Genomic DNA, 12,565 nt, shown 5'->3' on the forward strand with positions numbered 1-12,565 from the left:
TTGCTTGTCTTGTATGTGCCCTGACTGGGAATCAAACCCGCGACCCTGGTGTGTTGGGACAATGCTCTAACCAACTGAGCTACCCGGCCAGGGCAACACACAGTGTTTTTTCACACTGTGGAGATCGGAAGTCCATAGTCAGTTCTACTGGGCCAAATTCAAGTTACCAGCAGGGCCAGGCACCCAGCGAAGGCTCCAGGGGCAAATCCGTTGGCTTGCCTTTCCCGCCCTCTAGAACTACAGTCACCGCATTTCTTGGCTCTTTGCATGATGAGTGACAAAAACATTAGACAGTCAGTATATGTAGCATGCATGGCTAAGCGCCTGACAAGAAATGACAATTGTGACTATTCTGTACTATTTCTCCTTTCTCCAAGTCAGAGGCTGCTGACTCCACATCTCTGTACCCCGAGCTTCTAGCGTGCTGGCTTGAAATGCCGTATTTCATGAGTCAGAGACCCTTTTTCACATTGTAATCATTCTGGAATCAGGAAGATCTTTCCGGGGATGGAGTCTCACATTGACAGCATTTTCTTCTTAGAGGAACATAAGACAATTACGTCTTACAAGCAGTGGTGTTTAAGATTCAATGAAATAAGATTACGTGAATATGATAGTGCTCAAAATATGTTTGTAGAAAGAAAGAAGTACAAGTACAGGTAAGAGATCACAAGATTTCTTAGGCGTTTAGAGGAGAAAAAGGTCCCCTTGAACTGAGGAGGCTGGCTGGCTGAAGGATATGAGCTGCGTCTTGGAAGATGAGGGGGATTTTGCCAGAGCAGTGGGTGGGAGAAACATTTCCCTGGGAGAGAGGGTAAGGGCCAAGATTCAAAAGTTCAAAGTAGCCCTGGCTGGTTTGGCTCAGTGGTTAGCGCGTCGGCCTGCGGTCCAGAGAGAGCTGGGTTTCGGTTCCCGCTAAGAGCGCTTGCCCTGGTTACGGTTTGTCCCCGGCCCCGGTTGGGGTCCTGTGGGTGGCAGCCACTTGATGTCTCTCTCTCTCTTCCCCCCTCTCTCCCTCCCGGCTCTACCTGAAGATAAATGCAAAAAAGTCCTCGGGTGAGGATAAAAAAAAAAATTAAGAAAGAAAGGATGAATGAATAAACAAAATGTAGTATACCCATTCAATGGAATATTCTTTCACCACAAAAAGCACACATGCTACAACGTGGATGGACTTTTATTATGCTAAGGAAAAGAAGCCAGACACCAAAGACCACATATTAGCTGATATCATTCAGAAAGTTCAGAGTAAAGACCTCGCTAGAATCAGAAAATGGTTGCTTAGGGGTGGGAGAGGGGATAGAGGGGTGACTGGAGTTTCTGGGGCTTCTTTTGGAGGCTATGGAAGAGCAGTAAACTGGTGCCAGCTGCACCTCTGGGTGGATATAACACCTGCTCGAGCGTGCACGCTGAGTGGGTGACCTCCTGCGAGCTACAGCTCAGGAAAGCTGTCTGGAAGAAACACATGCAAGTGCAAAGTGCGCTTAGGAACAAGTGCAGACAGTTTGGAATAAGCTTTCTCTAGAATATCGAGGAAGCAGAAAACACGTGATAGAGCACCCTGAGTTTCAGCCTAACAAGTTTCAACTTCATCTTTTTTTTTTTATTGATGTTAGAGAGAGGAAGGGAGAGGGAGAGAGAGATAGAAACAATAGATGAAAGAGAACATCAATTGGCCACCTCCTGCATGCCCCGCACTGGGGATCGGCCCACAACCTGGGCACGTGCCCTGACTGGGAATCGAACTGGTGACCCCTTGGTGCATGGGTGAATGGATGCTCAACCACTGAGCTACACCAGCTGGGCTCAATGTAATCTTTTTATTTTTTAATCTTCACTCGAGGATATTTTTCTATTTATCTTCAGATAGAGTGGGAGGGGGGAAGAGAGAGAAACATCGACGTGAGAGGGACATATCCACTGGTTGCCTCTTGAACGACTCCGACTAGGGCCAAGGACAAACCACAGCCAAGGTGCGTGCCCTTGACCGGAATCGAACCCACGGGTGGATGTCTAACCACTGAACCAAACCAGCCAGGGCTCAACCTAATCATGAATAGGGGAGCCCTGACAGGTGTTTGATGATGGGCGTGGTTCTTGGAGGTTCTAGTTTAGAAAAGTGAATCTAACAGTGGTGTGTCCCAGACGGAAGGAGGCGTGAGGAGCTGTTGCCAGCTGCCTGGGTATTAATTATGCGGGGGAGACAGGGCTCGCTTGTGGCTCTGATAAGCAGCATTTTTTCCTCCGAAGAGGAAAGCTCTCCTTTGGTGACCATCACCACACAGGGGGTGCTGGCGGCTGCATCCGTGTGCAGCGGGGCTTAGAGTCATCGCCTCTTCTGTCTTCCTCAGGGAGGGATCATGGGCATCGAGATCTACTGGGACTGCAACCTGGACCGCTGGTTCCATCGCTGCCGTCCAAAATACAGCTTCCGTCGCCTTGACGACAAGACAACCAATGAGTCCTTGTACCCCGGCTACAACTTCAGGTAACGGCGCTTGAGGTCAGACTGGCCGCCCTGGACCCCAGGGCCCTGCCCGGCCCGATTGAATCGCAGCATCCTCAGGACTCAGTAGGGCTGGGTTTGGTAGCACCCTCAGTAAGGGTGGCCGGAGATGTGACCAGGGGAGGCCTCTGCAAGCTCAGGGTAGGGTCCCTGCAGGCATCCTGGGCTTTCCTGAGGGCTGTGCTTCCTTTGTTGAGAAGAAGAAAAAGTCCACAGACAGAAGCCTATGTGAGGGGCATCGACTTGCAAAAAATGTTACCGTCTCTGAATATCTTTAGCACCGATGGTCTAGACCAGTGGTTCTCAAAGTGGGGTTTTCAGCATCAGCATCGCACGGGAACAGGTAGAAACGCAATTCCACAGGCTCTACCCCGGACCTACCGAGTCAGACACGCCGGGATGGTCTTCACAAGCCCACAAGTGATCCTGACACACACCCACGCCTGGGAACTGATCTAGAACCTCCTTGCTCAGTGGGGTCCTGGAGCCAGCAGCATGGGCTTCACCGGGGAGCTCGTTATACGGCAGAATTCTCGGGCCCCACTCTTGATTTACTGAACCAAAATCTGCATTTTTAACGAGATTCCCAGATTTATGAGCACATTACAGTCTGAGAAGTGCTGGTCTAGACTGTTGTCACCTAGCACCCCAAAATACTTTCTGCTCAGACGTTAAAGCAACATCAAACACTGGCAAGCAGCCTGTGTTTGTGTTTATTTATTTTTTTATTTTGGCCTACATAATGTTTTGAAAGTTGAGACATTCTACATAAAAATCTAGACTTCCTGCTTTTCTTGAAAAAAAAAATTAAACTACTTGGACAAAAGAAATGAAACCATTTGATAACGCTGGGTTCACAGCCCACACAGCAGCGCTCAGCGAGAACTCTGAGGGGTCCCCTTTAGAAAGGGCGTGCTTTGGGGTTTGCCCCTGTCCCCACCACTCCTTACTGCCTTACACCTGCCTGCGTGACTCATTTCTCTTATCTGCTGGGCCTCTGTAGGCATCTGAGCTTGAAACCCTTGACTAAAGACTGGGTGAGATCAAAATACAAGAGGCTTTGTCTCCTCTGGGACAGCGGGGTTTCATCCAGGGCTCCGGAACTAGCTCCAGGTTTAGGTGGCGCTTTGATCACCCCCTGCTGCTCTACTGAATAGGCTGATGGCCAGCGGCAAGAAGAGAGGGTGGGATCAGTGGTCGCCCGACTGCCCCCGCGGGCTGTTTTCTTAGCAACAGCAGAAGCCTGCAGGGCAGTGACCAGGTGTTAGCGAACATCACGTCTCTGAACATCAGCTCCTGGAGGGATCTGAGCTTCCTGAAGAACTGAGGTTGTGATGACGTCAACGTTCCTTTAGAACAAAGCAGTAGAGCATGTGTTGTCTGGAATGAGCACCAGGAGAAATCTCGAGCCAGAAATAAATTGTCCGGATCTGATGGGTGAGGGATAAGTTATTTTCAAACAGCCACACAAAACAGAAGGCAATTACAGGTTATCTGAGGTAGTTAAAAAAAAAAAGATAACTTTCTGCCCTGGCCAGTTTGGCTCAGCAGTTGGAGCATTGGCCTGTGGTCCGGAGAGACCCGGGTTCGGTTCCCGCTAAGGGCACGTACCTTGGTTGCAGTTTGTCCCCGGCCCTGGTTGGGTTGTGAGGGTGGCAGCCACTCGATGTGTCCCTTTCACATCGATGTTTCTCTCTCTCTCTCTCTCTCTCTTATTGTCTCCCCCTCCCACTCTCTCTGAACAAAAAATGGAAAAACGTCCTCAGGTGTGGATAAAATAAATAAATAAAGATAATTTTCTAAAACATAGGAATTTGAAGAAGTCAATCACATTACAGAATGTTTGTCTTTTACTAAAAGATGTTCATGGCAAAAGTCCTCAGTGGGCGGACATGTGACTCAGGACACCCAGAGGTGTGCAGATGGGGCGGACCCACGCGGGCCTGTCGCACTCCCCTGCTTCAGGGGGCGTGGTTTCGTTTCCTGTGCCTGCCTAACAAATCACCACCGGCGTGGCGGCTTACACAACAGAAATGTATCTTCTTGTCGCTCTGGAGGCCAGAAGCCCAAAATCAAGGTGTCAGCAGGGACATACTCCGGAGTCTCCAGGGAGGGTCCTTCCTTGCCCCTTCCAGCTTCCGGTGGCTCCAGGCAGTCCTCCGCTTATGGCTGCTTCCCTGGTCTCTGCCTCTGTCTTCCCGCGGCCTTCTCCTCTGTGTTTCTGTTTCAGGTCGCCCTCGCCTTTCTCTTGTAGGGACCCCAGTCACTGGATTTAGGGCCGCCCTGAATCCAGGCCGATCTCGTCTTGAGATTCTTAATTTCATCTGCAGCTCTATTTCCAATTAAGTCACATTCATAGGTGCAGGGGTTAGGTGCTTGGATATATCTTTTGAGGGGAGACTGTTCAACCCATTAAAGTATGCAAAAAACATCCTTGTGTAGGGCCTACTATTTCTCAGTGTGGCCCACTGAGCACCTGCACCAGAACCACCTGGTACCTCTCCAAGAAAGAGAGATTCCTAGAAACATCTGAGACCTTCTGAAACCACCCTTCGGGCATGAGGCCCAGGAATCTGCCTTTGAACACACTTCCCAAGTGATTCTTTTTTGTTGTTGTTAATCCTCACCCGAAGATATTTTTTCCATTGATTTTGAGAGAGTGGGAGTAAGAGAGGGAGGAGAGAGACAGAAACATCAACGCAAAAGAGATACATCGGTTGGTTGCCTCCTCCACACGCCCTGACCAGCGCCAGGGATTTAACCTGCAACCCAGGTACATGCCCTTGACCAGGAATCAAACCTGTGATCTTTGGTGTGAGGGCCAATGCTCTAATCACTGAACCACACCAGCCAGGGCTCCCAAGTGATTCTTGCCCTCAGTTTGGGAATCATTCTATCAAGACCTTGAAAGCAGAAATTCCAGTATTTATACTGTACAATGTCAACCTTCCCAGTCAAACCAACTTGCATAGAGGGTGCAACCGCGGGCATGGACTGGGAATGCATGCCTGCTCTGTGAGTTAAAACCTAGTCACTCGCCTGGCCGCTGAGGCTCAGTGATTGAGCGTCGACCCTGCACCAAGAGGTCGCTGGTTCGATTTCCGGTCAGGGCACATGCCCAGGTTGTGGGCCCCATCCCCAGTGGGGGGCATGCAGGAGGCTGCCAATCGATGTTCTCTCTCAACCATGTTTCTCTCTCTCTCTCTCTCTCTCTCTCTCCTTCTCCTTTCCTCTCTAAAGTCAATAAAGAAAAAAAATTTTTTAGAAGCAAGCCAAAAAAACAAAAAACAAAAAAACCACAGTCACTCAACAGAGCAGCAGAAGAAAGAACCATTATAGAATGAGAACAATCAGATGCAAAGATGTTGAAACCCCTCTGGCCGGAAACACATTAAATCGCCTGAAAATATCTAACCAATCTCAACGTCGGGTTTTGAGAGTTAAAAAAAAAAGTTTCAGATGTTCTATACTGTGTTCCAGCAGAGCACCTGTCTTCTAAGTTTTCTTTTATCCCCACACCTGTAAATAGATTGTGAATTAATAACTCAGAAAGAAAATAAATACTGCTACCTAAAAACAGCCACTGAAAGGTGGACCAAGGGAGGGGCAGATTTAAAAGTTTCTTGAGGTCTATGGTTTAAGCCTACCTAATTGTTCATGAAAAATACAACGCACCACTTTTCCTGACTATAGCACTGTGAGAGATGCATATTTGAGGTGATTGTGATTTGCACGTGGGTCTTAATTTACAAGATGACTGAGTGATGACACAGTGAGGTGGATGTCATTGAAAGACTTATTCCATTTCCGAAAAGGATGCATGCTATGCCACACACGGCCACCAGGGGGAGCACTAGGCTTGGCCAGGAGGTAGGAGCAAGGGGAGAGCATGGCCCGGAGCCTTTCTTGTGTTTGCCCTGGGAAAGGCAGGGCAAGGCAGGGCAGGGCAGGGCAGGGCAGGGGGAACAGTTTAGAACTGACTGATCTGAGTAATGTAGGTGGGCTCTGGGCTAGAGGGGTGGTCGCTGGTTGTTTGCTACTTGGCCCTGGGTGATTTCAGGCAGTGAAAATATTGTCCGAATGAGGTCAAAAAGATGGCTGGGGACATGGATGGAGATGGTTGGGATTGGATGGAGAGTTTGTAACATGATTGACATGCACTCGCCAGAGCTGGACTTCAGGGGACATGTGAGTAACTTTACTTGTGGTTTGGCCCTGTGATGATGGCTGCCAACCAGACACGTAGAGAATATAAGAAAGCAGAGTTGGAACAGATTATTGAGGTACTTGTCCCCAGTCCAGTGATTAGTATCTAAGATGCACCCCCAACACTTTATTCTAGAAAACCTATTTTTCCCTCTTAAAAAAGAACAGATTGCTTGAAGGTTTCTCGTGTGTGTGTGTGTGTGTTTTAAATCTCTCTGCTTTTCGCTAATCCTGTGTTGTTGGTTAAAAGTTGTTCCTTTGCATCTTAAACAAAAAGCGGACTTTTCACCACTCTGTGATGGTGGGAGTGGAGGAGGTGACGTGGGGAGTGGCGCTTTGGTTTGGGTGGCCAGAGACAGAGTGATTCGTGGGTCTGGGTTATGTCCCCTGCCGACCACAGAAGATGAAAAGGGAAGACTGGATCAGCTGTTGTTTTGATTTTTTTCTTTTCATAAAATACTAGCACTGTCAGATAGATCTTTGTAAACATGGATCCTTTCCCTCCTACAGATACGCCAAGTACTATAAGGAAAACAATGTTGAGAAACGGACTTTGATAAAAGTCTTTGGGATCCGTTTTGACATCCTGGTTTTTGGCACCGTAAGTCTCTGCTCCCAGCCACTGGAACCTGCACTCCTATGACCATGTCCCAATGTTCACTGTAGCGCCCCCAGGGGTGAATGCTTTGGTGACAGTCATCAGCTGGCCCTGGGCATCTTACAGGTGGGATAAGAGAGGGGAAGAAATGTCCTTGGGGTCCTGTCCACGAACAGTCATCTGATGAGTACAAGAGGGAGATAGGGAGAAAAAATATGTAATATTCAACTTTAAAAGTTTTCTGATGCTGCCCGGCCAGTGTGGCTCAGTGGATTGAGCATCACCCCATGGACTGTGAGGTCCTGGTTCAATTCTGGGTCAGGGCACATACCTGGGTTGTGGTCTCAATCCCCAGTAGGGGGCGTGCAGGAGGCAGCTGATCTGTGTTTCTCGCATCAATGTTTCTCTCTCCCTTCCTCTGTCTCTAAAAAAATCTATAAAAACATATATTTAAAAAGTTTTTTTCTGATGCTTAATAAAAAGAGAAAGAAAGAAATCTCCCCGAAAAATACAGTAGTTAGTAAGTGAACAGAATCTAACTCAAATTGGCTTAGGGAAAAAAGTCTTCTTTAAAAATGTTTTGTTTTAGTTCACGTAACCGAAAGATCCAGGGGCCGTTTCAGGCTTCGAGCATGGCTGGATCCAGATGCTCGAACGTCACCAAGAATCTGCCTCTCTCCGTCTCTTCCGTCTGTGCCCTGTTTTGGCATCGCCCTCTGCTGTCCACCTTTGTGTGGCAGCTCCTTATAACTTACCAGTTCAGCAACCTCAACTGATCACTGTAACCAGGGTCAGGCCATACTCTCAGTACTGGTCTTGGATCCGCTCTGAACCGGCACCTTTCCCCAGAGCTACGTGGACCGAGTGTTAGTACACACAGACCCAGGGAAAGGCCCTGGCACTGAAACCTCCCTCTGCAAGTGGAGGTCAGGGAAAGACTCAAGGAGGAGGCAGGCCGCTCCAGCCTGATAATAGAGCTTATCGGGGAAACGTACATCCAAGGCGCCTCTTTGGCAGCTGCAGGATGAAATGAGCCCCAGGAATTATATAGGGCAAAAAGGGGATGGTCACAGGTACAGAAAGTTACTTTGCACGCTTGATGAGGAGGGCAGGAGGGCAGCCTGTTCCAGGAAGCAGTAGTAGCAGGAGGCAGGAGGGCTGCTGATTTCAGTCAGAATGAACACTGATCGTGCTCCGTCTCTAAGGGGGTCTGTGGCAAGCAGTCTCTGCTTTAGCCAGGGTCCAGCTCACAGGGCAGACAGCAAGCACGTCATGGAATCGTCTCTCCTGCACGCCGAGTGTGGACAGAGACAGTTCTCCAAAGGAAAACAGGGGTGCTGTCTCCAGGAGAAGGAAGGAGGGGATGCTGGGCATGCAAAACAATCACCAGATGCCCACAACGCTGCCCGACAGCGTCTCGTGTATGCAACGTGCTGCCCGGCAGCTCAGGAATCAGTGAGATACAGTTGCGAGGGTAGAAAGACCACTGAAAATAAAAACCACAAGGACACCTAAGGGATGAGTTTGTGGGGACATCCCTTCCCTTTGCTGCTAAAGTCATCTCAAGCCACTTTCGGGGACCGCCTGTCTGAAACCCCCACCTTGGATGAGAAACAGCCTCCCGTGGTTCTCCTTTGGGGGTTCCGGCGCTTCTTTGTTTAAAACAGTCCTGTTTCCGAGCACAGCTTGGGGGGCAGAAGCAGGGCGAAGGCGGTTCCTACGGTCTCCAGTCTCTGTTGCCGTGAACGCACTCGTTGGGTGCATCCATCAAAGTCAGGGCAGCAGACACCCCTCTGCTGGGCGAACAGGGGCGGGGCAGGGCAGGGCAGTGGGCCTCTGCGCTTCGGCCCGCTGACCTTGCCCGCTCGCTGTTTCCAGGGCGGAAAATTCGACATTATCCCGCTGATCGTGTACATCGGCTCGACCCTCTCCTACTTCGGCTTGGTAAGGCCTGCTCCTGCCCGCGGTCACGGGGCGCTCTGGGCCAAAAGAGGTCTCGCTGACGTGCGCTCGTCTGGGTTCTTCCCAGGCCACCGTGTTCATCGACTTTCTCATCAGCACGTACTCGAGCTCGTGCTGCCGGTCCCACGTCTACCGCTACTGCAAGTGCTGCGCGGGCTGCTCGGTGAACGAGTTCTACTACCGGAAAAAGTGCGAGTCGGTCGTGGAGCCGAAGCCGGTAAGGCCCGGGGCGCCCGCCGGTGTGCACACGCGGTGTCCACCGGTGCGCTGCGCGAGGAGCCGTGCACGGCGGGGACCCGGGCACCAGGTTAGAGGAATGAGGTAGACGGAAATAATAGCGAGCGTTCACACCGCACGTCGAAGGGCCCTTTGCGTATTAACTCACTGAGTCTTCGCGACAACCTACGGAGAGGTGATGCTGTTATCCCTTTCTGGAGATGAGGACACCGAGGCCCAGGAGGGTTGCATCATTCACACAGCTAGTGAGCCGCAGGGCTGAAATCCCTCCTTAGGCAGGCTGGTTCGGAACCGTGCTCATAACCACTGAGCTACAGGTACTGGCAAAATCTAAGACGTTGTTGAGAGGAAAAAAGCAACCTACATAACAATATATATGGTATGATATAGGTTAAAGAAGAACTACACACATAAACTAATTCTATGTATTTTACACATGTACATATATAAACACACATACATATATTTTGAATATATTCTATATAATTCTGTGTGTATTATATACACACATATACACTAAAAGGCACTGGACACACAAAAAATGATAACGATTTGTTCTGGAAAGAGGCCTGGGGCGAGGGACTAGTCAAAGGGGACTTTAGTTCATCCGTATTGTTTTGATTGTTTAATTTGGACTTTACGACTTTGGTCCTCTATACCTGACTCCCTGATTTCCCCCAATCAACGAGAAATCTCTGGTACTTAAAACAACAAGGAGGGTTTCTGTCTTCCCCTCATCTGAGGACATGACAGTCCTTTTCCAGTCACTGAATATACAAGTCACTGTCCATTGCCCACGTGTATGCAATCTGAAATAAAAGTTCATCTTTGCGACTAAAAATGATCACTATTTCATGGCCCAAGATGGGATAAAATTTAATGAAAATATAAATAATTTAAGTAGCAATAGTATAATTTTCTGGAGATAATCTAGAATAATTTAAATCGAGGGAACACAGCCCTGGCCAGTTTGGCTAAGCGGTTAGAGCATCGGCCTGCGGACCGGAGATACCCGGGTTCCATTCCCGCTAAGGGCACGTACCTCGGTTGCAGTTTGTCCCCGGCCCTGGTTGGGGTCGTATGGGTGGCGATCACTCGATGTGTCTCTCTCACGTTGATGTTTCTCTCTCTCTCTTACTCCCTCTCTCCCTCCTGCTCTATCTGAAGATAAATGCAAAAATGTCCTTGGGTGAGGATAAAAAAAAAAAAATTGAGGGAACACAACACAGAAAGGTTACATAGCGCTTGGGAGCCCATAAACATCAGGCAGTAACTTGTGGATATTCTGAATCCACAAATTAAGGTGCATGGAGTTCTACTTCTGATTTACCTTTAGACTCAGGAGTCATTCATTCTTGGTTAGCAAGGCTTTTTGATGAACTTAAACAAGTTTTCCATTTGGTAAATGGGAATAATATTTGCCTTTAGATATGTTCAGGTATGCAATTCTTAATAATTCTATACAAAAAAATAAGTAAATTATTTCTTTCCCTAGACCTTAAAATATGTGTCCTTTGTGGATGAATTTCACATAAGGATGGTGGATGAGCAGCTACTTGGGAGAAGTCTACAAGATGTCAAAGGCAAAGAAGTCCCAGTAAGTTAAAACATTTAGTCTTTTTTTTTTTTTTTAAAGAAAACTTACGTCCAACTGGTGTGGCTTAGTGGTTGAGCATCGACCCATGCACCAGGAAGTTGCTGGTTTGATTCCAGTCAGGGCACATGCCCAGATTGGGGGTCAAATTCCCAGTGGGGGTCATGCAGGAGGCAGCCAATCAATGTTCTCTCTCATCGATGTTTCTATCTCTCTCTCCCTCTCCCTTCCTCTCTCTCTAAAATCAATAAAGAAAAAAATTTTTTTAATTACTATTAAATATAAACATCTAGAAATTTGTACAAATCATACTTGATGCATTTTAACAAAGTAAACACGGGTAACCAGCACGCAGTTAAAAAAAGTATCACTAGCAGAAATCCCTTTGATGTCTCTATCCAATCACTACCTTTCCTTAAAAGTCATCTTCTATACAAAGGTTAGTTTTACCTCTTATAGAATTTAAAAAAAATGTTTTGTTTCAAGTTTATTCAGTTTATACTCTGTTGAGTGTCTGGCTTCTTTGACTCGACATCATCTTTGTGACAGTCATCCATGACGTTGCATATGGCAACAGTTCATTCTCATTGTTGTATAAGTTCTGTCTTATGAACATCCAGTTTCTCCTTCCGTGGCTGATGGACATTTGAATAGCTTCTTTTCAGTGATTATGGCAGTGCTGCTATGATAAACACATGGTAAACGTAAAAGTGAAACCACCAAGTCACAGGCAGGCATGTGTCCAGCTTTAGTAGTTACCACCAAACACTCCTCTCAGCGGGTGTTCTAGCTCACACCGTCCCGGGCAGTTCTGGTTGTTGGGCATCTTCTCGAACGTATTAGTTTCCAACGGCTGCCATCATCAGTTACCGCAAACTGAGGAGCTTAGAACAACAGAAATGGACTGTCTCGCAGACCAGGAGGCTCAAAGTCTAAAACCATGCTCCTGGGAACGTTCATGTACAAGAACGATTCCCGTTTAAGGTACTTGACTCAGACTTTCTTTGTCTGGTGAATAAGGGTATATGTCACAAAGAGTAGACATTTATAAATGATGGCAACTCCTCTCAGAACACAGCAGACGGATTTGCCAGCAGAGCCCAAGTCAACAAGTATTGACTGACTGCTGTGCTGGGTACTGCCCTCGGCATCGGGGACATGACAAACAAAACAGACAGGGTCCCTGCTCTCATGCAGAAGAATCATCAGGTAAACATATCAGATGAAAAGATCCTTTCGGATGGCAGTCAGTAATGCGAAGAACGTAGCATCTCACGATGCGATAAGAGAATGAAGTGGGAGAGGGGGACTACCCAGACTGGGTGGTCCGAGCAAGGTCTCTGAAAAGGTGACATCTGCACCGAGGCCTGGATATTCTGAATTTCTCTTTCTAAACAATGGAGGTATGGACACATATCTCATGCGATGCTTCAAAAGCTTAAATGGCCCTGGCCGGTTTGGC

At 48.1% G+C, this 12,565-nt stretch overlaps 1 protein-coding gene across 2 annotated transcripts in view; it reads left to right on the forward strand.

The window, feature by feature from the left end:
- P2RX7 (purinergic receptor P2X 7) overlaps positions 1 to 12,565 on the forward strand; it is a 34,668-nt gene that overhangs the window by 21,126 nt on the left and 977 nt on the right. For both annotated transcript variants that reach the window (XM_036277087.1, XM_036277088.1), the window contains exons 8-12: positions 2,352 to 2,488; positions 7,223 to 7,313; positions 9,189 to 9,254; positions 9,340 to 9,489; positions 11,005 to 11,106. In XM_036277087.1, coding sequence (XP_036132980.1) covers positions 2,352 to 2,488; positions 7,223 to 7,313; positions 9,189 to 9,254; positions 9,340 to 9,489; positions 11,005 to 11,106 — 546 coding nt within the window. The remainder of the gene's footprint in view (positions 1 to 2,351; positions 2,489 to 7,222; positions 7,314 to 9,188; positions 9,255 to 9,339; positions 9,490 to 11,004; positions 11,107 to 12,565) is intronic.

Source organism: Molossus molossus, unplaced genomic scaffold, assembly GCF_014108415.1.
Source record: "Molossus molossus isolate mMolMol1 unplaced genomic scaffold, mMolMol1.p scaffold_m16_p_22, whole genome shotgun sequence".
NCBI classification, from domain to species: Eukaryota; Metazoa; Chordata; class Mammalia; order Chiroptera; family Molossidae; genus Molossus; species Molossus molossus.